Genomic DNA, 25,682 nt, shown 5'->3' on the forward strand with positions numbered 1-25,682 from the left:
ATGGGGAGAGTGGACAACCTTGTTTTGTTCCTGATTTCAGTGGGATCACTGGGAGTTTCTCTCCATTAAGTTTGATGTTGGCTGTTGACTTGCTGTATATTGCCTTTACTATGTTTAGGTATGTTCATTGTATTCCTGCTCTCTCCAAGATATTTATCATGAAGGAATGTTGTATTTTGTCGAAAGCTTTTTGGACATCTAATAAGATGATCATGTAAATTTATTTTTCAGTTTTTTTATATAATGAATTACGTTGGCACATTATCATATGTTGAACCATCCCTGCATCTCTGGGATGAAGCCGACTTGATCAGAGTGGATAATGGTTCTGATGTGTTCTTGGAATTGATTTGCCAGTATTTTAGCATCAATGTTCATGAGTGAGATTGGTCTGTAATTCTTTTTCTTAGTAATGTCTTTATGTTTCTGGGTATCAGGGTAATTGTAGCCTCATAAAAAGAGTTTGGCAATGTTCTTTCCATTTCAATTATGTGGAATAATTTGAGGAGTATTGGTATTAGTTCTTCTTTGAAATTCTTGTAGAATTCTGAGCTGAAACCATCTGGTCCTGGGCTTTTTTTCTTTGGGGGAGTTTAGATGACTGTTTCTATTTCTTCAGCAGTTATAGGTCTGTTTAATTTGCTTATCTGGTCTTGATTTATTTTGGTAAGTGATATTTATTCAAAAAGTTGTCCATTTCCTTTAGGTTTTCCAATTTTTGTGGAGTACAATTTTTTGAAATATGACCTGATGATTCTCTGTATTTCTTCTGTGTCTGTTGTTACATCCCCCTTTTCACTTCTGATTTTGTTAATTTGTATATTCTCTTTCTGCCTTTTGGTTAGTTTGGATAAAGGTTTGTCTATTTTGTGATTTTTCTCAAAGAACCAACTCTTTGTCTCATTGATTCTTTGTTTTGTTTTCTTTGCTTCTATTTTGTTGATTTCAGCGCTCAATTTGATTATTTCCTACCATCTAGCTCTCTTAGGTGAGTTTGCTTCTTTTTGTCCTAAAGTTTTCAAATGTTCTGCAAATTCACTAGTGTGGGATTTTTCCAGCTTCTTTATGTAGGCATTTAGTGCTATGAACTTTCCTCTTAACACTGCTTTCATTGTGTCCCATAATTTTGGATATGTAGTGTGGTCATTTTCATTGAATTTTAGAAAGTCTTTTATTTCTTCCTTATTTCTTCCTTGGCCCAATTATGATTCAGTTGAACATTGTTTAATTTCCATGTGTTTGTGGGTTTTCTGAAATTAGTATTACTGTTGACTTCTAGTTTTAAACTATGTGATCTGATAAGGCACATTTTTTTTATTTGTTGCGGTTTGTTTTGTTATCGAGTATGTGGTCAGTTTTTGAGAAGGTTCCATGAGGTGCTGAGAAGAAGGTATATTCTTTCCTGTTTAGATGGAATATTCTATAGATGTCTGTTAAGTCCATTTGAGTCATAACATCTGTTAGTTCCCTTATTTCTCTGTTCATTTTTTGTCTGATTGACCTGTCCAGTGGTGAGAGGGGGAGTGTTGAAGTCTCCCACTACTAATGTGTGGGGTTTACTGTATGATTTATGCTTTGGAAGTGTTTCTTTTACATATGAGGGTGCCCTTGTATTTGGGGAATAGATGGTCAGTATTGAAATTTCCTTTAGATGGAATTTCCTGTGACTAATATGAAATGTCCTTCTTTGTCTCATTTGATTAATTTTAGTTTGAAGTCTCCTTTGTTAATATTAGGATAGCTCACCCACTTGTTTCTTAGGTTCATTTGATTGGTATATTTTTTCCCAATCCTTAACTCTGAGACAATGTCTGTCCTTGAGGTTGAGGTGTGTTTCTTGTATGCAGAAGAAGGATGTATTCTGTTTTCATATCCAATCTGATAGTCTGTGACTTTTTATAGGTGAGTTGAGCCCATTTATATTAAGAGATATTAATGAAAATTTATATTAAGATATATTAATGACCAGTGATTGCTATCTCCTGTTAATTTAGTTTTCATTGTTGGTGATGTTAATTTGTGCAGTTTTTCCTTTCTTTAGGATTTGCTGCTATGAGACCATCAATTGTTTGTGTTTTTGTTGATATAGCCAACTTCCTTGAGTTGGAGTTTTCTTCTAATATTTTGTGTAGGGCTGGGTTTGTGAGTAGGTATTGGTTAAATCTGGCTTTGTCATGGAATACTTGTTTTGTCCTTCTATGGTGATTGACAGTTTTGCTGGGTATAGTAGTCTGGGTTGGCATCCATGGTCCCTTAATGTCTGCATAATTCTTGACCATGACCTTCTGGCTTTTATTGTCTCCAATAAAGTCAGGTGTAATTCTGATATGTCTGCCTTTATATGTTACTTGGCCTTTTTCCTTTGCAGCTCTTAATATTCTTTCTTTACTCTGAATGTTTAGTGTTCTAATTATTATGTGGCAAGGGGACTTTTGTTTGGATCCAGTCTATTTGGTGTTCTGTAAGCTTCTTGTGTATTCATAGGCATATCTTTCTTTAGGTTGGGAAAGTTTTCTTCTATGATTTTGTTAAATATATTTTCTGTGTTTTTGAGTTGAACTTCTTCTTCTATCACTATTATTCTTAGGTTTGGTTTTTATATGGTGTCCCATATTTCCTGGATATTTTGGGTTAAGTTTTTGTTAGATTTAATGTTTTCTTTGACTGATGAGTCTATTTCCTTTATTGTATCTTCAGCGCTTGAGATTTTCTCTTCCATCTCTTGTATTCTGCTGTTCAGGCTTGCATTTTGGGTTCCTGATCATTTTCTCATGACTTCTATTTCTATAATATTCTCGGCTTGTGTTTTCTTTATTGTCTCTATTTCAGTCTTCAAGTCTTGAATAGTTTCTTTCATATGTTTGATTTCTTTTTCTTGGTTTTCTTTAAGGGATTTGCTGATGTCTTCCAATTGTTTGTTTGTCTTTTCCTCCATTTCTTTGAGGGAATTTCTCATTTTCTCTTTAGAAGTTTCAAACATTCTCCTAAAGTTATTTTTTAAGTCATTTTCTTCTGCTTCATCTATATTTGGTTGTTCAAGTCTTGCTGTTGTAGGATCTTTAGGTTTTACTGGTGTTGTGTTGCTCTTTGTGGTGTTGCATGTGTTCTTACCTTTTCTACTCATCTTTTCCTCTAGTAGGTATGGTTGAGGCTGTCTGAAATTCTGTTGATTAATCTTATGGGTTCCAGTGAATCCAAGGCTCTTCATTGTACAATTAGTGCCAAGGTTCTAGTTACCTCTTTGGTCACTCTGTGTTCCTGTAGGCCGCTCAGCGCTCCTGGGCTTTGCTCCACTCCCTTGGAGTTTGCTGTCTCAGGCTTGCTCTAGCGTAGGTTGTTGGCTTTGACCTGTTTCTGTAAATCCTGGTCTGTATCCACTCCGGCAGAGGTCCCTGGCTTGGAGTTGGTCCTGCAAAAGTCTCTGGCTCCGGTCTATGCCCTTGGAGTTTCCTGGTTTGGGGTCACCCAGACCCACAGAGGAACAGAAGAACTGGCTCAGGCTTACTCCCTCAGAGGTCCCAGACTCATGCTCGAACCCACAGAGGTTTCTGGTTCCTGCCTATTCCCTTTGATGTATCAGACCAACGCCCGGACCCACAAAGGTCCTGGCTCAAGCCTACTCCCTCTGAGGTCCCAGACTCATGCCTTAACCAACATAGATCTCTGTATTCTGCCTACTCCCTCTGAGGTCCCAGATTCATGCCCACACCCACGGTGGACCCAACTAAAGCCTAGTTCCTCAGAAGTCCTGGACTCACACCCAGACACACAGGGGTCCTGGCTTAGGTCTAGTCCCTTGAGGGTCCCAGATTCATGTCCAGACCCTCAGTTGTCTCTGACTCTGGCTCACTCACTTGGTGGTTGCTCCCCTGTACCTGTTCCTGTGGAGTTCACTGTCTCGGGTCTGCTCTGGCCCAGGTCGCTGGCTCAATCCTGGTCTGCCAATGTCTCTGATGTAGATCCACTCCCGTTCCTGTTGAGCTTGCTTCCTTGATAAACATGTCTTTTTAAAAAGAATATATTGAAGACCAGCAAGATTGTTCAGCTGGTAAGGGGTCTACCTATTTTAATTTCCAGAAGCCAAATGGTGAAAGGAAATAAAGAACATGACCTATGACTGCAAGTTGTCTTATAACATCCATAAGTACCATGGCACATGTGCCCACACACATACATTTATAAATATACAGAAGCAAGTATATACACACATACACACACACAAAATAAATAAAGAAGTATAAGTTTTTTAAGAAGAATACAGTAAAAAATAAGTAAATAGTAGATATCTGTTGAATGAATTAATGAATTGAGAGCTTGGTAGTTAAAGAACTTAAGGAAAACACAGTGTATCTGGATAAGTTGACAAATATCTAAAACTAGAAGATAATGTATATAATAGTTCAACTTAAATCTGATTTCATCAGAAGGGTTTGGCGCATTTGTAATGTTAGCATTTATAACATTTCAACACAATACAAAGTGCTTGCTCCCTCTTTAGTATCACACTTATGCAATCTAACAGAGTATGATTCTGAGAACTTGCAATTTACTCTGTAATTGCAAACTTCAAAACACGATTAACATTTTAATGTAATAATAGTGGATCTCTGAATAAAATTTCTGATTTTTTAATTCAGAGATTCCTTCTGTTGATGATATTTTGGTTTGATCTTGATCAAATATTGATTTTTAATGTTGTCATTCAACATCCAGCTAACAAAGTTATTCAGTGACCAAGCTATCAATCTTTTCAAGTTCTAGGTAATGCTTGGCAAGTCTCTACCAATTGACTATCAAGATATACTTTGGGAGAGACGCCATGCTCCCCTCTCCCGGGCAGACGCGAGATGCGATAGCTTTGCTCTCTGGGGCACACGCGATGAAGCTCCAACCCAGGATGGACGTAGGCTAGAATCTCCCCGGTAAGCGCACCTTGGGGTGCTACACACATGATTGGAAATGGGCTAGTCCAGGTGCGAGAGTTAGCTGACAAGAGGCTAGATATAATGGGTCAAGCAGTGTTTAAAAGAAAAAAAAAGATATACTTTGGTTTAGCCTTTCCTGTTTTTAAAGACTTGTTCTCAACTCAAAACTGGTAACTTTTACACAAAAACCCAAATCCATTTGCAGGACTTTGATTCCTTGTCTTTTCATTTTACATTCTTAATTGTTCTGGGATGCTAGGGATGGAACCCAGGACCTTCCACATGCCTTCACATAATCTGCAGACTCAGATCAACTTTTACAAAAAAAAAATTCAGAATAGGCATACAGTTTAAAGGGGTTGTGGATGGGCTGGAGATGTAGATCACTTGGTAGAGCTAGTATGTTTCAGTTCTCTTAGCATGTGTGGGGTTGATCCCCAGCACTGAATAAACCAGAGAGGGTCACATCCACCTGTAATTCCAGAAGTGGAGGCCAAAGAATCAGAAGTCCAAGGTTATCCTCAGAAGCACAAGAAAGAGATATATGAGGTCTCTCCCAATAAATAAAGGATAATGGGTGAGATCTCATTTATAAATATCAAAATTATAAGTGTCAAAAATAAAGTAATCCAATACAAAAAACATAAGTGTAACAAAAATATAAAATATCTATGAATAAACTTGAGAAATGTGCAAAACTTAAGAAAATTCAAGCATAGAGCAGAAGAAGGCATAGAAGGTCCCTGACTAGAAAGAATCATAAAAATGATACCACCCATGTTGGCTCAGAAATCCACTGCTCTTCTAATAAAAATGCCAAACATGTTTGGCCGGGAGGTAGGCAAACTGATTCTAGAGTCACATGCCAAACCAAACAAACAAGAACCAGGAAAATGCAGGCGGGGGGAAAAGGGCAAGAAAAGGGCACTGGCCCAAGCACATTTAATATGTAATCTAAGGGTCTCAAGAGTAACTATTGTGATATTAGACAGCAACAGACCAGGATGGGAAGCCTAGAAATGCTGTTTTAGAGGGGCCAACCTGAACTTTTTAGCTACTCTGTAAGAACAAAGAGTAACCATGTGGGAGAATATCTAATGACAAAGTCTAGACATCATTTAAAACATGAAAATCTGATAACAACAGAAGTCTAGAGGAGCAGAACACATAAACAGTGTGTGGACGGGGTTCCAACTGAAGAGAAGGTGTAACTCATAATGGAGAGAGTTAACCTCCCTGATACACAGAAAAAAGCTATTAGAATAAAGAAAAAGCCCATATGAAAACTAGAAAAACTATAAGCAAATGACAGGAAAAATATATGAATCACCTGTAAACTTAAAAAAAATCCATTCTTGCTAATAAAAGAAAAGCAAATTCTAACAGGACGATACTATTCTCTCATGATAACAAAAACATCTCAGTATATGGTATATGAGAAGAATATACCATATTTATCCCAAATTATAAGCCATTACTCCTTCAATACAATAATCTCAGCTCTAGACCTCTACCACATGATACACCTGAACACAAATAACAACCTTGAGGTTATCCACAAGGTATTGTTTACTGTAACACGGGAAACAACCCTAGTGGCCACCAACAGAGGACAGAAAATGGTGAAACTTTAAAGAATGACGAGAAACAACTCCTTGGATGAAATAGGACAACACCAGAACAACTGAAATGAAAAACCACATTAGCGTGCAGGGCCATCAGCCTTTTGTAACATAATAGGTGGAAATTAGCACTTACGTGTCTATTTGCTTGCATTTATGAAAAACAAAACAACAAAGCCACTGGAACAAGAAGCCAATGACAGTGTCAAGCAGAAATAAAGAGAATTTATTTTACATGAGGATCATGTGCATGTATTATCTATTTTTAAAATAACATTTAAAAAAAAAAAGTCCTGTCATGTGCCTGTTCTTCCAGCTACTCAGAAGTCTAAAGCAGAAGGGTCAGTTGAGCCCAGGAGTTCAGAGATAGCCTGGACAACAGAGCAAAACCTCAACCCAAAAGAAAAATATTGCAATAAAGATTCAAAGAAGGCAATTTTTAAAAAGAAAAATTAGGTAAAACTAAACAATATATTATTTAGAGGCACCCACACATTATGAACCTATAGTGACTATTTTAACATTGTCAGACAATCTTTTTGTTGTTGATCTTTCTGTTAATACAATTAGGGTGTAGGCTGGTTTTGAAAGCCTTGGTTTCCATGGTTACATTCAGAGTACAGGCGTTTTCAAATGCCTCATCTTTATGGAGTAGGATAAATTGCCACAAGACTTTTCTCGGTGTCTTCTTTCCCTCCCTTAACTTTGAATCTCCCCTTGACTCTGAAATCTGTGCACTGTGGCCCAGCTCTCTCCTGCAGCCACCTGAATTCCATTATTGTTATTATTTGATGTTTGTTAGCTTGGTAATAGGTGGTGAGGGGATTCTCTGACGTTCTGATAAATCCTCAACATTAGGCAGATATGGAATCGGGTCTAGGGCTGGTAACCCACAACACACATGTCCTTGATCCCCCATGTGCAATGATGAGTCAGGCGGAAATTATTTCACTTAGTGTACTGCTCTGTGGCCAGTGGGTTTCCACCAAAACCCTCCATATTTTCCTGTCCCAAGGATTAAGACTTTGCATTCTTGGGAGCTGGCAGGGATGGGCTGGGAGAGACACCTGAGCAGATCTTGGCAGTGTTGACAAACTTTCTCAGGATTCTCTCTGACCTTCATCAAAAGCACCTGATGGGACTCCTAGAATGAGAATCTCTGCACCCCCAATCTCTGGCAAGCCCTTAAAATCCTGCTTTAACCTTCTTAATGGTTTACCCAGCTTTCAGCAGGTCTGCCCTGGGTAAGCAAATGCTCATCTGCCACCTGTGTCTCACCCAGCTTCTGCTTGGATTCAAGAAAGTCTTTCATTTGCTACTTATCTCTCTCTGAGCCACAACCAGATTTCTGTATAGTAGTTTCAAATACATATGTGTGTATGTATGTTCATATACATATTTACACCTTACATATATGACAAATGCTATATGGCTAAGCCACATCCACAGTCTCTCATAAGGTTTTCTCAATAAGGTTTCCTCATAAAGGTTGGATATTTGCAATATGAAAGAGTGTATTAAGTAAATTGTACAAAATAACAGTTCACTAAATGCTCTGCTAATCAGACAGACATTAAAAATTTGGAAAGCCCAATAGTATTAATATCTAGTAAAGGATTCTGATCAGTTCCAGTTGCAATTAAAGACAACATTTATTTTATTAACTTATATACTGTTGCAATAAACAAAATTCTTGATTTCCATTTGGCATCTTAGGGGGACAAAATGGTCGAACCCTGTACCTTAACATCGTGAACTGCATCACTGGCCTAGTCAGGTCCTCCCTAAGAACAGCAGGGACTAAGCAGCCCTTATACCCTGGAGATGCCTCTCACAGAAACTCAGCTTTAACCAGGGAATCTTCTAGCAGTCCGTGTACTGCAAAAATGTGAAGTCATCATTATAAAAGCAAATAACACCAATTCCAAGGGATTAGTACCTCCCCCATGCAGTCTCCCTGAGTGAGTTCATCCAGCAGAGTAATTTCATAATTTGGAAGTGCCAGGGTATCACTGTTAGCATGGCTCCATGACAAAAGCCATTGTAACAAAAATGACTATCACTCTGCTTCTTCAGATTAATATGAACGTGAAACTGCATGCATGGATAGTTATATTATAAAAGGTCCTTCCTTCTGTCCTATCTACCACCACATTCTCTCCCTAAATTTCAAAAAATATACCATTGGTAGGTAAGTTTACAAAAATAACTCAGGTGAGAATTTTTTTTCTGTTTTCTAATTTAATTTAATTTATTTATTTATTTATTAAAGATTTCTGGCTCCTCCCCGCCACCGCCTCCCATTTCCCTCCCTCTCCCCCAATCAAGTCCCCCTCCCTCGTCAGCTCGAAGAGCAATCAGGGTTCCCTGACATGTAGGAAGTCCAAGGACCACCCACCTCCATCCAGGTCTAGTAAGGTGAACATCCAAACTGCCTAGGCTCCCACAAAGCCAGTACGTGCAGTAGGATCAAAAACCCATTGCCATTGTTCTTGAGTTCTCAGTAGTCCTCATTGTCCGCTATGTTCAGCAAGTCTGGTTTTATCCCCTGCTTTTTCAGACCCAGGCCAGCTGGCCTTAGTAGGTTCCCAATAGAACATCCCCATTGTCTCAGTGTGTGGGTGCACCCCTCGGGGTCCTGAGTTCCTTGCTCGTGCTCTCTCTCCTTCTGCTCCTGATTTGGACCTTGAGATTTATGTCCGGTGCTCCAATGTGGGTCTCTGTCTCTGTCTCCTTTCATCGCCTGATGAAGGTTAATATTCAGGAGGATGCCTATATGTTTGTCTTTGGATTCACCTTCTTATTTAGCTTCTCTAGGATCGCGAATTATAGGCTCAATGTCCTTTATTTATGGCTAGAAACCAAATATGAGTGAGTACATCCCATGTTCCTCTTTTTGGGTCTGGCTTATCAGGTGAGAATTTTTGTTTCTTTTTGTGGTATTGGGAATCAAACCCAGAGCTTTACATGCATGCTCTATAACTAAGACATATCCCCAGCCTCTCATGTGAATTTTCTTTAATGCATGGATTCAACATATTAAACCCAAACAGATGTTTGTTATAATTACCTCACTTCACCTTTTACAGAAACTTCTAGAGTAGCTGCAGCTACTGCCTCAGCACCCAATCCTTTCTTCCAAGTTTGCTAATACAGATAATGCTTCCTGACCTGGATCATACAACTTTTCTCCTCTCTTCTGGTCATATCTAGACACTGCATCTACGGCACAGCAGACGAAGCCCTTGAGGGTGAATTTTATACTCCTTGAACTTAAGGGACTCAGCCAGTTTTCTGCCTTTTCTTGCTCTGCTACACATTGCAAGGAGAAACGGCAGGGGGACTGTGTGTTTTAAGGTCCCCTTCCAAGTGGCTGCCTATATGCATTCAATGAGAAGGTGGTAGGGAAGGAGAAGCCAAGGCAGGTAATTCTTCCTCTATCTCTCCATTCTCTCTCCCTCTCTGTCAGCCTCCACATCTGTCTTGCTCTCGCACTCCCTGGCTACATATTCTCATAGCTGAAGCTCTCACAACACAATCCTCTCTCCAGGTCCCATGCTTAGATGTCTTCCTAATATTCCAGGTCCTCACAAGAGGCCTTATCCCTGAGTTCTAATAAAAACAACTACCTTGTTTTGGTGTTAGTACAGGGGTTGGTAGTCATCTCTAAGCTGCTTCAACAGTCTAACTGGCATCTTTATTCTTCTGATTTTTTATCTAACAGTTGCCTCCTACTAAACTTCCTGCTGGTTTTTCTCCTGGCTAGACTTCATCAGCCACATCAGACCTCTACCATATTACTCTGTACTGGATAAAAATCACCACAGTTTCTCTGCGAGTTTGAGGTCAGCCTGGTCTACAGAGTGAGTTCCAGGACAGCCAAGGCTACACAGAGAAAACTTGTCTTGAAAAAGAAACAAAAGTCCTCACACTATTACCACCTTGTCTCTCTCTCTTCCATGCCGTCATAAACAATCCGCACAGTTCTGCCATTGAAAAAAACAATTCTTTTCTTCATACTACTGAAGAGAATCATTGTGGCTAGTTCATAGCCTACCTCTGAATGAAATCTTTTCTTTCTCTAGTTCTCTCAGAGCTAAAATGTAGCCAAGAGAGTCGTAGACTAGAAAAAGACAGTTCATGGTAAGCCTGCTTCAAGTGTGTCTGTAAATACATAATCATATCTAACCACATAAACATACATAAAAAGTTCACAATTCAAGAAAAATAAATATCAAATGATAGAATGTACATGTACAGGGTTTCAAAACTGAGAATCAAAATTTCTTTATAAACAAAAGCTTCTACTTCCAGACAAGATAGAAAATGGAACAGGGTTTATACCTTTTTACACAAAATATATGACATGGTGGTTTTCAAAACAGTAACCATCAAGTAGTGGATGCCAATGACCCCTGGGAGATGGAAAATATGAGGCAAATTCTGTGACTGCCCAGCCTACTGTAGTGATTTTGAGGGTCACAGGACAGAGAGGGGGGAGTAAGTGAAGCCTAACAGCTGCCCAACTCAAGAAGCTCAAGAGTACAGACACAAACATCACAGAGACATTGGATCTAGCTACACAAGGACAGAATTCTGGAAATCCAGAGGGGCTTTCCTTCAAGTATTAAAGGCAGATTCTCACATGCATACAAGAAGGGAAAGCAAAACTTATGTAAAGAGGGCAATACACCCAGCAAGAGCGGCTCTAATGAAACAAACTGGAAGGATATTTGATTCCCAAGGCCCTGTACAACAGAAGTGAGGGGAAACAGCCTATGAGCAATGATTGTTTCAGACACACCTAACAAGTCATAAAAGATCAAATCACTTCCAAGCAAATGTACTGCACCTAGCAATTTCTAGATGCCAAAAATGACTAGTGTACAACGAAGAAAAACTCTTGAAGACTGCTGGGCATGTAAAAAGGGAGGAAAATAAAACCTACAAAAATAGTCAAGTGAAACTGACCCAAATGCTAGAAGCACAAAGCAAAGACAGGTATTTAAAAACATATTATAAGATATCCCATATATTCCAAAAGTTAAACAGAGATATAAGAGCTAAATGGAACTTCAGAGTATAAGGACAAGAATTTTAAGAAATAAAATAACATACTGGATTACACTCATGGCAAATCAAGTTACAGGGAAAAAACCTTTAACTGGAGGGCAAAGCAATAGACACAGCCCTAAATGAAACACAGGCCAGGCAAGGTGGCACATGCCTATAATTTTAGCGCTTGGAAGGCTATGGCAGCAAAATCACAACTTTGAGCCCAGTCTGGGCTACATATTTAGACACTGTACTAAAATATACAAACAAGCAAATAAAAGCAGAAAAGACTATTCAATTCATTCTATAAAGCTAATGTTACTCCAACACACCAAAGCAGACCCTATCATTCGTAAGCATGAAAATTCTAACCAAAATTTTAACAAACCATTTCTATAATGTATTAAAAGAGTGGTGCATCATAACCAAGTGGAGTTTATACCAGGAAGGAATCCAAAGTTTGCTATTCAAAAGTATATACTATACTGTATTCATAACCAGGAAATGAAAAATACACAACCATCCCAACAACCACATGAGGGGCACGTGAAAGTCTCTCACAGCCACTCCTGCTAACCCTCTCAGCAGTGTAGAAATAGAAAGGTGTTTCCTTTATTTGATAAACATTTGTAAAAATACACAGTTAACATTAATAGTTCAAGAAAAGACTTAGCACACCAGCTCTACTATTGTAATAAAATGTTCTACCTGGCACGGCTAGACAACAAAAAAGAAATGCCACCTTTAAGCACAGCACATGGGAGGCAGACACAGGCAGATCTCTATGAGTTTGAAGCTAGCCTGGTCTACAGACTGAGTTCTAGGCTAGCCAGGACTGCATAGAAAATAAAAAAAAAAGAGCAAAAGAAATACCCTGCAGATTAGAGAGAAATAAAACTATCATTATTCACAATATGATTGAATATGTATAAAATCTGGTAGAATAATCAAAAAGCTACTGAAATTAAAATGTGAATTTAGCAACACTACAGGATATAAGATTTAGGTGCAAAAATCTATTATATGTCTATATATTTGCAACAAAGAACTGGACATTAAAAATAATAAAAAAGAAAAATTGTAATGCCAGCTAAAATACTTAAGGATATCAGTTCACCAAATACATGAAGACCTGTACATTTAAAACTAGAAAACATTTGAGGCCAGTCTGGTCTACAGAGCTAGTTCCAGGACAGCCAGGGCTACAGAAAGAAACCTTGTCTCAAAAAAAAAACCTAGAAAGCAATGCTGAGATGAAACCCCAATGCTAAAGAAACCCTAAGTAAGTGAAGAGCTGTGTCTATAATGATCATTCTCCTCAAATTAAGTACCAATTGACTATGTCAATCAAAACACCACCAAGACATTTTGCAGAGAGAAATAAGCTGACTATGAAATTGACGTGGGAAGGTCAAAGAACTGGAACAGCTCAAGCAATCTCACAAAGAAAGAATAAAGACGCACACTATCCAATTGGAAGAGCCATTATAAACCAGCAGTAAAAAAAACTGCAGTACTGGCAAAGACAAGTACACAGATTAGTAGATCTATAACGAACAATTCAGAGGCAGAGCTACATAAGTACAGCTAATTGATTTTTGACAACGATGCAAATGTAACTCAATAGAAACAGCAACTTTCAACAAAATTACTGAAACAACTGAATGTCCTTACACACAAAAAATTTGAATCTAAACCAAAATGTCATACCATCTACAAAAACTAACTGAAAACAAATTCTAGATCTAGATGCAAAGGTATAACATATTTAGATGAAAACAAGAGACAATCTTTTTAACCTGGGTTTAGTCAACTATAGCCTTTTAGACATGTGTCAAACAGACAATATAAAAGTTTAGTTCTAAAAATGGACATGGTTAAGCTGGGTGTGGTGGTGCTAGGTGAGCTGTACAGCCGCTCTAGAAAACAGTTTGGTAGTTTTCATGTGAAATGAAACCAATGACTAATCTACTACCCAGCAACTTCGTTCTTCATAACTTACTATAAAAATGAAAACTTCCATTCATTCACACAAAAACTAATATAGTAGCCCTAGTCATAACCATTCCAGATTGAAAATAATCCCAGTATCCCTCAACTGTGGTATATCCCATAATGTATCTTAGGCAATAATACTCATTTTATAAAATAATTAATCCTTTTGTCAGTTTTAGACAACAAATACTCCAATAAATAAAACCAAATTTAGACAATAAATATTCTTTCATTAGAGAATCATAGAGAAGAGTGATTCTCAAAGGCATTGCGCTGACAATGTTAATCCCTACACATTATGTACTATTTGGAGCCAAAAAAGTTCATACAACAGGCCTGATGTTGCTAGCCCTGGAATGGACTACTTTAGATGAGCAATCCTTACAATAGTTCCTAGGACTGTGTCTGTGAAATGTTCTCTATGCTGCTAGTTGGTAGACAATGTGATTTGTGTGCCAGTAACACTAAGTTCTGTTATACTGTCCTAGGAAGACTGTTTTCACAAATGCAATTTATAGTAAACACCTGTTTTCCACCTGAGTGCCAGAAATCTCAGAGAGAGGGCTCAATTGTAGGGTAGCTGCCTAGAATGTACATGATCCTGAATTAGACCTCCTCCGCTGCAGGGCTCAAGAGAGCCTACCGAAGCAGAAATGCGAGTGTGTGTTGCCAGAGGATGAAGCTAGTCCTGTGCAGCTGGAGTTACAAACTCACACTCAACTCCCCTATGGAAGTACTTGAGAAGCTCAAACTAAATTCTTCCAGACTCCACTCATTATGAGGTTTTCCCTTGCTGATCCTTCTGTGTCCCCTTTCACTGTAATAAGTCACAGCCATGAATAAAATTGTGTCTTAATTCTAGACCTTTTCACCTAATATGCCTAAAACAGTTACCAAATGTGCTTTAAGTGGAGCTTAAAACCTGAGGCTTTCCTCAAACTATTTCTCTGGACTCCTGTCTACTCTTCATTTTCCAGTAGAACTCCAGGAAGTACCATATGCATGGTAGCTATGAACATTTGCATCAGCTCCTCAAAACACCCCATGTTTCCTATTTAAATTCAAGTAACACTAACAGCTTGACATAAACATTACAATTCGGTTCAGCAGCAAATAGAAAACTTGCATCACTCTCATAAAGAGTACACAAGTATGCAATCCAAGCCCAACATGAAACTCAACGATTTCAAAGACTCTGGAAAATCCTACTTTATTATATTGCCAGAAGTGTTTCTTGTTCTCAAGGTCATCTCTTGATCCAATGTGGCTGCTGAAGCTCCAACATCAACACTCCAAGAATCAGACAGACAGCATGTATAAAATAAGAATGTTTTATATAACCCCATCCAGCACTTTGCGTTGCCTCCTGTTTCTAACCGGAACTTAGTTGCACTTTTCACTGCACAGCAACAGGCTGATCAGGCACAAGATGGAAGCTACCTGATCCTGGCTATGAATCAGTATGGACATTTGTATTATGATAATGTTCATTCTTAAAACAACCCGATTCCATGTTTTCATGATCTAACATAAGAGAAGTTCGTTTCCATGCATGACATGGGCCAGAGGAAGGAGAAGCTGGCTTTTCATGTTGTTATCAGGGATCAGGTACCTACCATCTTGTGCCTTTACTACTCCTTAGGGCCATGGAATCCTCCCCTCCAACTGACAAATGGATAAAGGAAAAAGGATCACATGGGGACGACACTTATGCTAAGAAGAGCACAGGCAATTTTTATTTTGGTATGCTTCCTATGTCAGCATGTGTGTAAATGTGCTTGTGTGTGTGGAAGCACATGGAGGCCGGAGGTTCACGCCAGCTGTCTTTCCCTACTGCTTTCTCTCCAAGTTTTCAGAGGTCTCTCACTGAGCCCAGAGCTCAAGAACTGGACTAAAATGGCTGGACATGTGCCAGCCTCAGTCCAACCCCAGTACTAGGGTTGCAGACACTTATCTCTATGCCTGATTTTTTAAAAACTTCTTTATTGAATCTTTGGAATGTCAAATCATGTACCCCAATTCTGTTTACTTCCCGCCCCCTGTATTCCTCCCTCATCCCTGTTGCACTCTCCCATGAAAGAAAACAAACCAAAGTAAGCAAGCAAGCAAACAAAAAATCATACAAACAAGAAGCACAAAACAAAAACAGATAAAACCATAAAAGAACAAAAGCCATACCCGAAATAACAAAATCTCAGCTTCTCCTTCTCTCCTGCCTCTCTATCACCTCTTCATCCATCCTTTTGGCATTAGAGGCTTCAGTGTATCAGATAGTATATATCCCTTTGTCCCATCAGCTTGATGAGCAACTGTACACTGCAATGTCACTGGTCTGGTTCAAGGCCTCTGGTTTTTGTACAGCATCCTCACTGAATGCTCACCAGAGTTCTTCTGGGAGATCTTGTGGGTATTGTTCCACAGGACCAGTCCCTTCACAAGCTCCAGCAGAATCGAGATGGACTAGATGCTAGGGTGGGTCAACCCAAGGCCCATTAGTGGGCCTGGGTGTTAGGTAGGCAGGCCAGATGGAGCCACTGGGACCACTTGCCTCTGGTGCAGAGATGGAGTCAGCTCCCCAACATGCATGCCCTCAGGGTAGTTTCATCCTCACCTGTGGTGAAATGTGGGGGCCCTCTCTCCAGAGTGCAGGGGCCAGCTCTCTTGCTACAGTGGGCAACAAGAGGTAAGGCCAGCTTTCTCAGGGCATCTCTTTTTCAATGGCTGTATAGTATTCTTTAATTGACATGCAGCATCATTTTACTAGTCCATGCTTGGTATTCCTTTTTTTCTGCTGCAGCAAATACTCAATGTCATATGTCAACACAAATTTCTGGAGGACAAAGGGCAAGAAGTGACACTGCTAGACAAAAGGGAAAGGTAGGCAAATGGCAACTTTTTTCTAGGTATTAGCAAAGAACACACCAAAAGCTGTAATACTATGCAATTATCCTCACCATTAACTATGCCTTCACAGATCTTAAAATTATATCTGGGTTCTTCTGAACAAGTAAACTTCAAAAAGCAAAACTTTCCAAGGAAATCGCAAAGTCTTAAGTGAAAATGAAAACTAATATTTACCAAATTATTAAGTATCAGACACTGTATCTTAACCTTTTAGAATACTTTAACCCCATGGGGTAAGCAGTTTTATCTCCACTTCCCAAAAGAGGAAACTAAGGTTCAGAGAACTTCCCCATCTAAAGTCATGCAGCTTTCTAAGAAGCAGACCACCACCTGAACCCAGGGACATGGGTTACCCAAGTGAGACTACTCTAAAGTTGGGCCGAGGTGAGAGGCTCTTTTACAGAGAATATTTGATTCACCTGAAGGAAAGTGGGCCATGTTTGTTCATAGGTTCAGATATTTCATCTGGATTGGCAGCTTGAACGGCCTGCCAAGCCTCTAGGACAGGTAGAGCGCACCGGAGTGTGTCTCTGAGCACATTTCCAGAGGGACTAAGATCCACACTGAATGTGGGTAGCACCACCACATAGACTGGAGATCCAGATGGAATAAAAGAGGAAGAAGGAAGGGCTGGAGAGATGGTTCAGGGGTTAAGACTACTAGCTGCTCTTGCAGAGGACCGGGGTTCAATCTCCAGCACTCGCATGGTGATTCACAACCACATGTAACTCCACTTCTGGGGGATCCGATGCCCTCTTCTGACCTCCACAAGCACCAGGCATACATGTGGCAAACAGATATGCATGCAGACAAAACATTCATACACACGCTAAATAAATATTTTTAAAGAAAAAGGAAAAACCCCACAAGTGCGGTGTCTCTACCCCTGCCCTGCCACAATATTGTAAGCTGAACCACCTGCCATGATAAACTGAAATTTCTGAAACACAAAATAAGTCCTTCCTCAGCAGGGTGTGGTGGTGCACACCTTTAATTCCGGCATTCCCGGAGGCAGAGGCAGATGGATATTTGTGAGTTTGAGGCCAGACTGGTCTACAAAGCAAGTTCCAGGACAGCCAGGAATATTACACAGGAAACCCTGTAAAAGGAGACTGCGCTTTCATTTACCAGCCGCCCAGACCCAAATAATTACACATTAACTGTATTAAACTACAACACTGTTTGGCCAATGGCTCAGGCATATTCCTAGCTAGCTCTTACATCTTAAATTAACCCATTTCTATTCATCAATGTATCACCACAAGGTTGTAGCTTACCGGTTATGTTCTGGCATCTTTCTCCTTCAGTGGCTATATGGCATCTTCTCAACTCCACCTATTCTCTCTCTCTCTCTCTCTCTCTCTCTCTCTCTCTCTCTCTCTCTCTCTCTCTCTCTCTCTTCGGATTTCCCACTAGGCTTTATTCTGCTAAGCCAATAGCCGAAATAGCTTTATTCATCAACCAATAAAAGCAACACATATACAGAAGGACATCACAGAGCAAAACCCTATCTCAAAAAAATAAAATTTAAAAATCAAAACTTCCTCCCCTAAGTTGTCTCTCTCAAAACCAGCAATAAGAAAGTTTTACTAACAGAAACGTGGTACTAGAGAAGTAGGGCTGTCGCCATGACTACTTGGAAATATGATTCAGAAGCCTTTGGAATGTGTTTGTGAGAGGAGTATGAAAACATTTGAAGCTGTGGACTAAGAAGCCTAGACTGCTGTAAACACAATTTTGGGGCTGAGTGGAGTGGGAGCTCAGAAGACCAGGATGCATACAGAATGCTACAAAGTTTCAGATGGAAACAAAGATTCTATTAGCAATTGGATCAGAAGACATTCATGTTACATGCTGGCAAACAAATTGTCTATACTTTTATACATGTCCTGAGACTTTTATAGAAAACTGTCTTTAAAAACAATGAACAAATTCATCTGAAGAAAGAGGCTCTAAAGCAGCAGCATGCAGTAGCAGCTTTCAGGATGTAGAATGGATGCTGCTGGAAGCTCCTAGCCAGGTTTACAGTGAGGATCAGAAGAAAAAGACAAGTCTGAAAACCTTAAAGGTCCAAGAAAAGATATAGCATAGAAAGGAATGACGTCTGAAGAGATTAAAATAATTTAAAAGTAGGGATTGAAGAGAATGCTCTATAGTTAACAGTATTTCCAGAAGATCTGAGTTCAGCTCCCAGCAGCCATGTCAGGTGGCTCAAGACTGCCCACAATTTCAGCGTCATCAAATACGACACACTCTTATTGCCACCTCTAGCACCTGCACACATGTGACACACATACACACACATACACACATACACACAAATACACATTGAAAACAAAAATCTTTTTTTAAAAAAACTACTTTTAAAAGTCTTTCAATCCAAACAGAGGTGGTGTAAACCTTTAATCTCAGCATTTGGGAGGCAGAGGCAGGCGCATCTCTATGAGTTCGAGGCCAGCCTGGTCTACGAAAGAAGTTCCAGGACAGGTAGGGCTGTTACACAGAGAAATCCTTTCTCAGAAAAACAAAACAAACAAGTCTTTCAAAAGAATCCACGTATTTTGTAACAAAACAATGAGAAAAAAATACAGAGGGTAACTTTGGAATTGACCATACCCCCCCCCCCAAATTGGAGTCTCAAAGGGAGTTTGTCACTTTTCTAGTTTTGTGTGCAAGTGGAATGAGCTTCAGAGTCATTGAAGCTTCCTCCCAGACTTCAAAGGAATAGCTGGGAAGCTCGGTAATATGCAGCAGGCAGCCCTCAAGAGGGCAATGTATGAAATTGGGAGGATTAAATAAAAGATGCAATGCAGAGCCCAGAATATTGGAGATGATTAGAAAGGTTGGAAGCAGGAGGCACAGCCAGCTCAAGAGAAAATCCATGTGCTATACGACCAGCAAGGCTATAGGGGTAGGGCTACCAAGTCCTCCGACCTCATGGCACACCACAACACATGCCACAGGTGCTAGACATAAAGCTCGAGGGTTTCCCTGCAGGGTTGCAGTCTTGCTCTTGTCTGATCCTTCTTTTCTATTTCCCTATCCTCCTTTTTAGAATAGGTAATCTCCTCTGTGCCATTATTCTACAGGGGCTCACAGCTAAGAGTTGATTTCATTGTTCAGAGGAAATTTTGGACTTGAACTTTTAAGCAGTGCTGGAACTATTGAGACTGGGGGTTTTGGAGATGGACTAAATCTATTTTACAATATGAGTTATGAGCCTTTAGTGGTGCAATGTTATGAATGAAAGAGATGTGTTTGTGTACTGTGGCTCAACCAATAAACTTGTAAAGGAGGGTTAACTATGATCAATCATATGACTGGACAGAGAAGCACCTAGAATGCTGAAATGTACCTTTGGATGTATCTGTGAAGGTGTTTCCAGAGAGGATAATCTAAGAAACACTTTCTCTGAAAGTAGGCAACACTATTCCATGGATAGGGAACTGGATTAAATAAAAAGGGGGAGGGAGAAATAGCCAATGCAGCAGGCACACTCTCTACTTCCTGGGCAACATAACGAAAACCCACTAAGCCCTCCACACTGTGGCAGGCTGAAATCATGGAGATAAAACCAATCCTTCTCCCTTAAGTCGTTTCTCTCTGGTATTTGGTCAAAGCAATAAGAATCTCACCAACACAGATGCCCAAATGTAAGACTAATGTTCCTACATCATATTTGATCCTTTCATACTTTGTCTGGAAGGTCTACCCTCAGGCTGTGCTTAGCAATCTAGCTACAGTCATCAACAGAACAGCAGCAAGGAACCCACAACCCAAAAAACTTTGCAATGGCTGACCAATAAGTCTTCAGAAAGCTGGCAGACATGGAAAAAGGAGAATTAAGAAGCAGGTGGCAGGCTAGTGTCGTCTACAGATATTATTTTGGATACACGTCATTTGTCACAAAAACACTATAGAGGAAGTAGAACTACTGTAAACATGAGAACCACAGTTAACTGACAGGCTATTTATGCCACCTTCCCCTGCCTCAAAAATTTGTTATTTCGGCTGTGCAGACATGCAGGACCCTGTAACTTCAGGATGGTGCTTAATCACCTACAGAGACAACTGGAAGCTCCCTAGTGTAATGGAACAGGTTAGACTGGTGCCTTGCTAATGCTTCACACAGATATCTACAGCTGGCATGTTCAGGTCTGGGGACTGCTTTCAAACTCCCTAGGAAGTCAGGTCTGGGAATACTGTGCCTAGTAGCACCTTGGCCTCTTGTCAGGGATGAATGCACTATCCTTAGTACTTGTCTTTTACTACAAATGCTAAACATTCACAATCTCTTACTGTCTTTAGGTCCTTTGTACCCAAACAAATACTTACTGCTACAAGACCTATTGGTGTAAATTCCTAACGAAATAACTACTCCCTGGGGACAATGGGATGACATACCATGATATAAATAGGGAGAAGTGGGTGTCACATTCAGTGATTTAAGAAGCACACACATCACAACTGATACAGAAAGGAGGCATAGACATGCTACTGGGTAATTACACTTCTACAGTTCAAAAACCAAAATGCACAAATAAGTACATAACGACATCTCCCTTCCACTCAAAAGTCACACCTACCAGCCAGGCGGTGGTGGCGCACGCCTTTAATCCCAGCACTCGGGAGGCAGAGGCAGGCGGATCTCTGTGAGTTCGAGACCAGCCTGGTCTACAAGAGCTAGTGCCAGGACAGGAGCCAAAAGCTACGGAGAAACCCTGTCTCGAAAAATCAAAAAAACAAAAAAAAAGTCACAGCTACCAAGGTTCTGTCCCCTAAGGAAACCAATGAATAGTCCATTACATATACTTCCATAGATATTTATAACTATACTAGTTTATTTGTTTAATACTAAATCTATTCCTCTCAAAATAAATATCAGTTCAATAGAAAAAGGTGGGAAACTCCTGGGTATTTACTCAAAGGACTCCAAGACAAGAGATCCCTGCACATCCATGCTTACTGCAGCAGGACTCACAACAGCTAAACTATGGGACAACTTAGGTGTCTGTCGTCAGAAAAAGTGGATAAAGAAAATGTGCTACATATACACAATGGGATTTTACTCATCCATGAATAATGAAATTATGTGGTGTGCAGTAGCAGATTATCACGATAAGTAAATTAAGTCAGACTCAAGAAGACAAATATTGCATATTTTCTCTCATTTGTGAATCCCAGACTTTATAGATATAACAAAACTCATGACATGAAAATAGAAGCTTGAATGTCTAAAACAGTGGTTCTCAAGATGTAGGCTGTGATTCCTTTGGCAAACCTCTGTCTCCAAAACTATTTACATTAGAATTCATAACAATAGCAAAATTACAGTTATGAAGTAGCATTTCGGGGTGGAGGTCACCACAATGTGAGGAACTGTATTAAAGGGTCACAGCATTAGGAAGGCTGGGGGAAGAAAGGGAAAGAGCAGGAGGAGAAAAAAGTAGAGGACAGCAGGGGATGAGGAAAACACTGTCAAAATACATTAATTACTTGTGTCAAATGTTCTTAAGAAAACCAGTAATATGTACAATGAATATATGCCAATAAAATAGATGACAGGAAAGAGACTTTTCAAACTTGAAGGGTTTTGGATTTCAAAATTGAACATTTTAATTCATAAAAATTTATTCATAATAATTTCTGAAGTTAAATTGTAGCTTCCAGAAATTAATATGCATACCAGGGCAGAGCAGATCCTCAACAAGTATATCCCTAAGCCTTCCTGACCTTTATTACTCAGAGACAAGAGGACAACTACTCACTTCCTCTATGGATACTGAGAAATAAAATCAGATTTCTTTGTCTGTGGGTAGATGCATGTGTGAGCACAGGTGTGTTCATGTGTGTACACTAAGGCACATCTGCAGAGTCAGAGACTCCTGCCTTATTACTCTAATAATCTTAAGTACATAGTGGAAAATTTAGTAATCAATTAAAATTAGAATTCAGATTTTGATCGAGAATTGAAACAGAAGATCAAATGTCCTGGAAAGAAATGTTTTCTCACAATTACAAACAACCCAAATCAACATATTAATATTTGACATAACCCAGGAAATCACACTTTGACAAAATAAATTTCTCAATACATTTAAAAGCAGCAAGAAGACCCAAAGACATAGAAGAAAATGACACAGGTATATCATGAGATTTATAACATGACTATCCACAAAATGAAAGAGCACACTGGCATGTGGTCCCAATTACTGAAAAAGTGAGGTGACTTTCTGAAGTATATATGAGTGCAAGAAAAGCCTACTGTTGTTTTTAAGCCTTATGATAAAGATGGCTGGAGCTGGGTGTGGTAGCTCATGCGTGCAATCCCAGTACTCAGAAGGCTGAGGCAGGAGGGACTGCCCTAAATTCAAGGCCAACCAAGGCTACACAGTGAATTTCAGGACAGTCTAGGCTACTCTGCAAGACCCTGTCTCGAACAAAATCCAAAGATAAAAATTACTGAATTCTATGAACATAGAATAATCCTCAGAACACATATTTTTATCCCCATTTATTTTCTGTCTTTGAGCATGCATTTATGAGTCTGTCAAATGTACTACCTATTTCTCACTGTTCTTTAAGGAGTTGGTTCTGAGACCTATAAGATAAATATATGCTCATAGCTTTGTATAAACATACAAAGGCAGTCCTTCATTTCCAGCATGGCTCTGAGGCAATCGTCTAAGATGGCGGCATATTTCAATTCCTCATTCACTATCTGCCCAGGAAACATCTCGGTTTACATGCTTTCCTCATGTCACTGATTTGTTACCAACTAAAACAAACTACAGAGGCTCCTTGATCAAGTATGGAGGCCAAAGTCTGGCCTGAGACTTGTGATTTCCCATAACCACCTAGATTTTTGATTTTATGGTTTCAAAATCTGTTTAGGTCACTACTTCCAAACTGAAAGACTCCTAACTAGTCCCTTATACAATTTGTTTGAAAGGGTTTGGTAGCCATAAGCCCTGATTAGTAATAACTAACCAAGAACCATGAGACCCAAAAGGTCCAGGACCAAGGGTAATTCACACATTTAAAGTTAAGAAATTAAAGATTAATTTCTATTCGTCAGGGATCCCTGGGTAAAAACTGGAGTATACTGTGCTGAAGAATAATGCTCTGGCTTGGGAGACAGTTCTGAAGGGGGGGCTCTTTTATTTCATTGGAGAATGCTGGTTTGGGGCTTCCACACCCCTGAATTAAGTTTAAAAAGAATGCTTGGCTCCAGTTTGGAGTAAGAGAGAATGACAGGAGGCACAGAGAGAAAAAAGGATGACTCAGATTGTGACTATTATTATCCCCGTCATAACCCTGTCCACGCAACATGCTGTGTACTATTCAATCCAGAAAGGAAAGTGATATCAGCCCATCCTTAACAAAAGAATCAAAACCATCACTTTTCCCTCCATACACTCAGAAATGTTTCTTCAAAGTTGCTCCTTGTTACCAATTTAGGGGTAGAAGAGCTACCCTTGGCTTACAGAAAGCCAGGAAATAGGTCTAACTTCCCAAGGGACATTAAGGATTCCTGTCTCAATAGTTAGGCCTGCCATAGTGGTCACTACAATGCGTCCTAGACCACACTCACCCTTCATTCCTCCTCGGGCATTATTGACACGAGATAAAAAGAACACAGCCCTCAGAAGTGAGCCCCTACCTGGAATGACCATCATGGGCAGCCCAAAGTCAAGACTTACATTCAGACCTCTTTCTCACCCCTCTGGGGCCTGTCCCCTGGCGCAGCACAGCTCCCTGAGAAATCACCCACCTCCTGCCCCTGTGTCCTCTACAGATCTAAACTGGGGTAGGAAAGGGGGTCAAGGCTGATGGAGAGGGGCACAACAGAAACATAATCAAGCAGAGGGGCTAAGAGATCTCCTCTGTGTCTTTCATCTTGGTTCCTGGTAAAGAAACGTTGAAATGGGACAAAAATGCTTTTAAGCAAAGCACAAAGTCATAAAAATACAGACAGTTGACCTTGGAAAGCCACGGCGTCTCAGCTGGAAACGCAAAAGAAGAAACTCCTTGGGAAGTGAAGCCGGAGAACTGTGCGGCAACCCGGAGAAGCACAGCCGGCCGCCCAAGGGATGTTGGCCGGGCAGTGGCAGGGAACTCACCATAGATCATGGCCAGCCCGGTCTCGTGCAGGAAGCGCACCCGGCGGTGCTTGAAGAGCCAGATGGTGAGGATGGTGAGGGTGAGCAGCAGGATGAAGGTGAGCAGGCTCACGCTGTCCTGCCGGTGGCTTTCCTCCGCCTCCTTCTCGGTGGCGAGCTCCTCCATGGCGCTGCTGTCCCCAGCCGCCGCCCCAGACGAGGAGGCCGCGGCCCCGAGCCGCAGCCCCCGACCCAGCAACACTGGCAACAGTGGCAGCAGCAGCAGCCGCGGCGCCAGCGTCCAAACAGCCCTCCCTGGACCGGGGTGCGCCGCGTCACTAGGCTCCATGACTCCGGGGCTCCCCGCGCCTCCTCCACGCGGGGACCAGCAACAGCCCGCGCAGTCGTCGGCAGCTTCCCGCGGTGCCGACCGAGCCCGTGGCTACAGCCGCAGCTCCTCCTCCTGCCGCTAGCGCCCGGCCAGGGCTGCGCCAAGCTGCGGGGGAGGGGCGCTCGCAGTGCGCAGGATCCCCAAGCGCCGCCCCCCGCCCGCGCACCTGTTCGTCGTCGTTGTCGTCGTGTCCCCCACCCCCCCGCCCTGGCCTAGAGCATGGCCACCCGGCTGTCCGGGTGGGGCGGGCTCTGTCCTCCTTCTCCGCCAGGCGGGCAGCCAGCCCTTTGGTGGCGCCGCGCTGACCGTCCTGTCCAGGAGTACCTGGTCAGACCGTCTGGGGTCTGCTAACCAGTTTCTGGGTAGTAGCCTTCACGCTACCTAAAAGGGACTGCAGAGGTCACTTGCTCCTGGCAAGAAACATCAGCTAGGACTGACTCGCTGCGAGATCTCCAGTCCTGTTCCTAGCGCCATCGCTAGGAGTTTGGTGTCACGCGGGTGTGTGGCCTCTGTGAGCCCAGCAAAGTGGGGCCTCCCAGGAGTTACAAAATCATATTACTGTTCACACACAGAGAGACAGAGAGACAGAGACAGAGACAGAGACAGACAGACAGAGACAGAGAGAGACAGAGAGAGAGACAGACAGACAGAGAGAGACAGAGAGAGAGACAGAGACAGAGAGACAGAG

At 40.9% G+C, this 25,682-nt stretch overlaps 1 protein-coding gene across 4 annotated transcripts in view; it reads right to left on the minus strand.

Annotated features, from left to right (window-relative positions):
• The window catches only part of Slc9a7 (solute carrier family 9 member A7), a 172,789-nt gene extending 147,688 nt beyond the window's left edge, over positions 1 to 25,101 (minus strand). For 3 of the 4 annotated variants that reach the window (XM_075958425.1, XM_075958424.1, XM_075958423.1), the window contains exon 1: positions 24,625 to 25,092. In XM_075958425.1, the coding sequence (XP_075814540.1) occupies positions 24,625 to 24,952 (328 nt within the window). In that variant the 5' untranslated portion in view covers positions 24,953 to 25,092. Of the gene's footprint in view, positions 1 to 24,624 lie in introns of all 4 variants that reach the window. The other variant, XM_075958426.1, reaches the window with a different exon arrangement.
• Between the last annotated feature and the right edge of the window lie 581 nt (positions 25,102 to 25,682).

Source organism: Microtus pennsylvanicus, chromosome X (assembly GCF_037038515.1).
Source record: "Microtus pennsylvanicus isolate mMicPen1 chromosome X, mMicPen1.hap1, whole genome shotgun sequence".
NCBI classification, from domain to species: Eukaryota; Metazoa; Chordata; class Mammalia; order Rodentia; family Cricetidae; genus Microtus; species Microtus pennsylvanicus.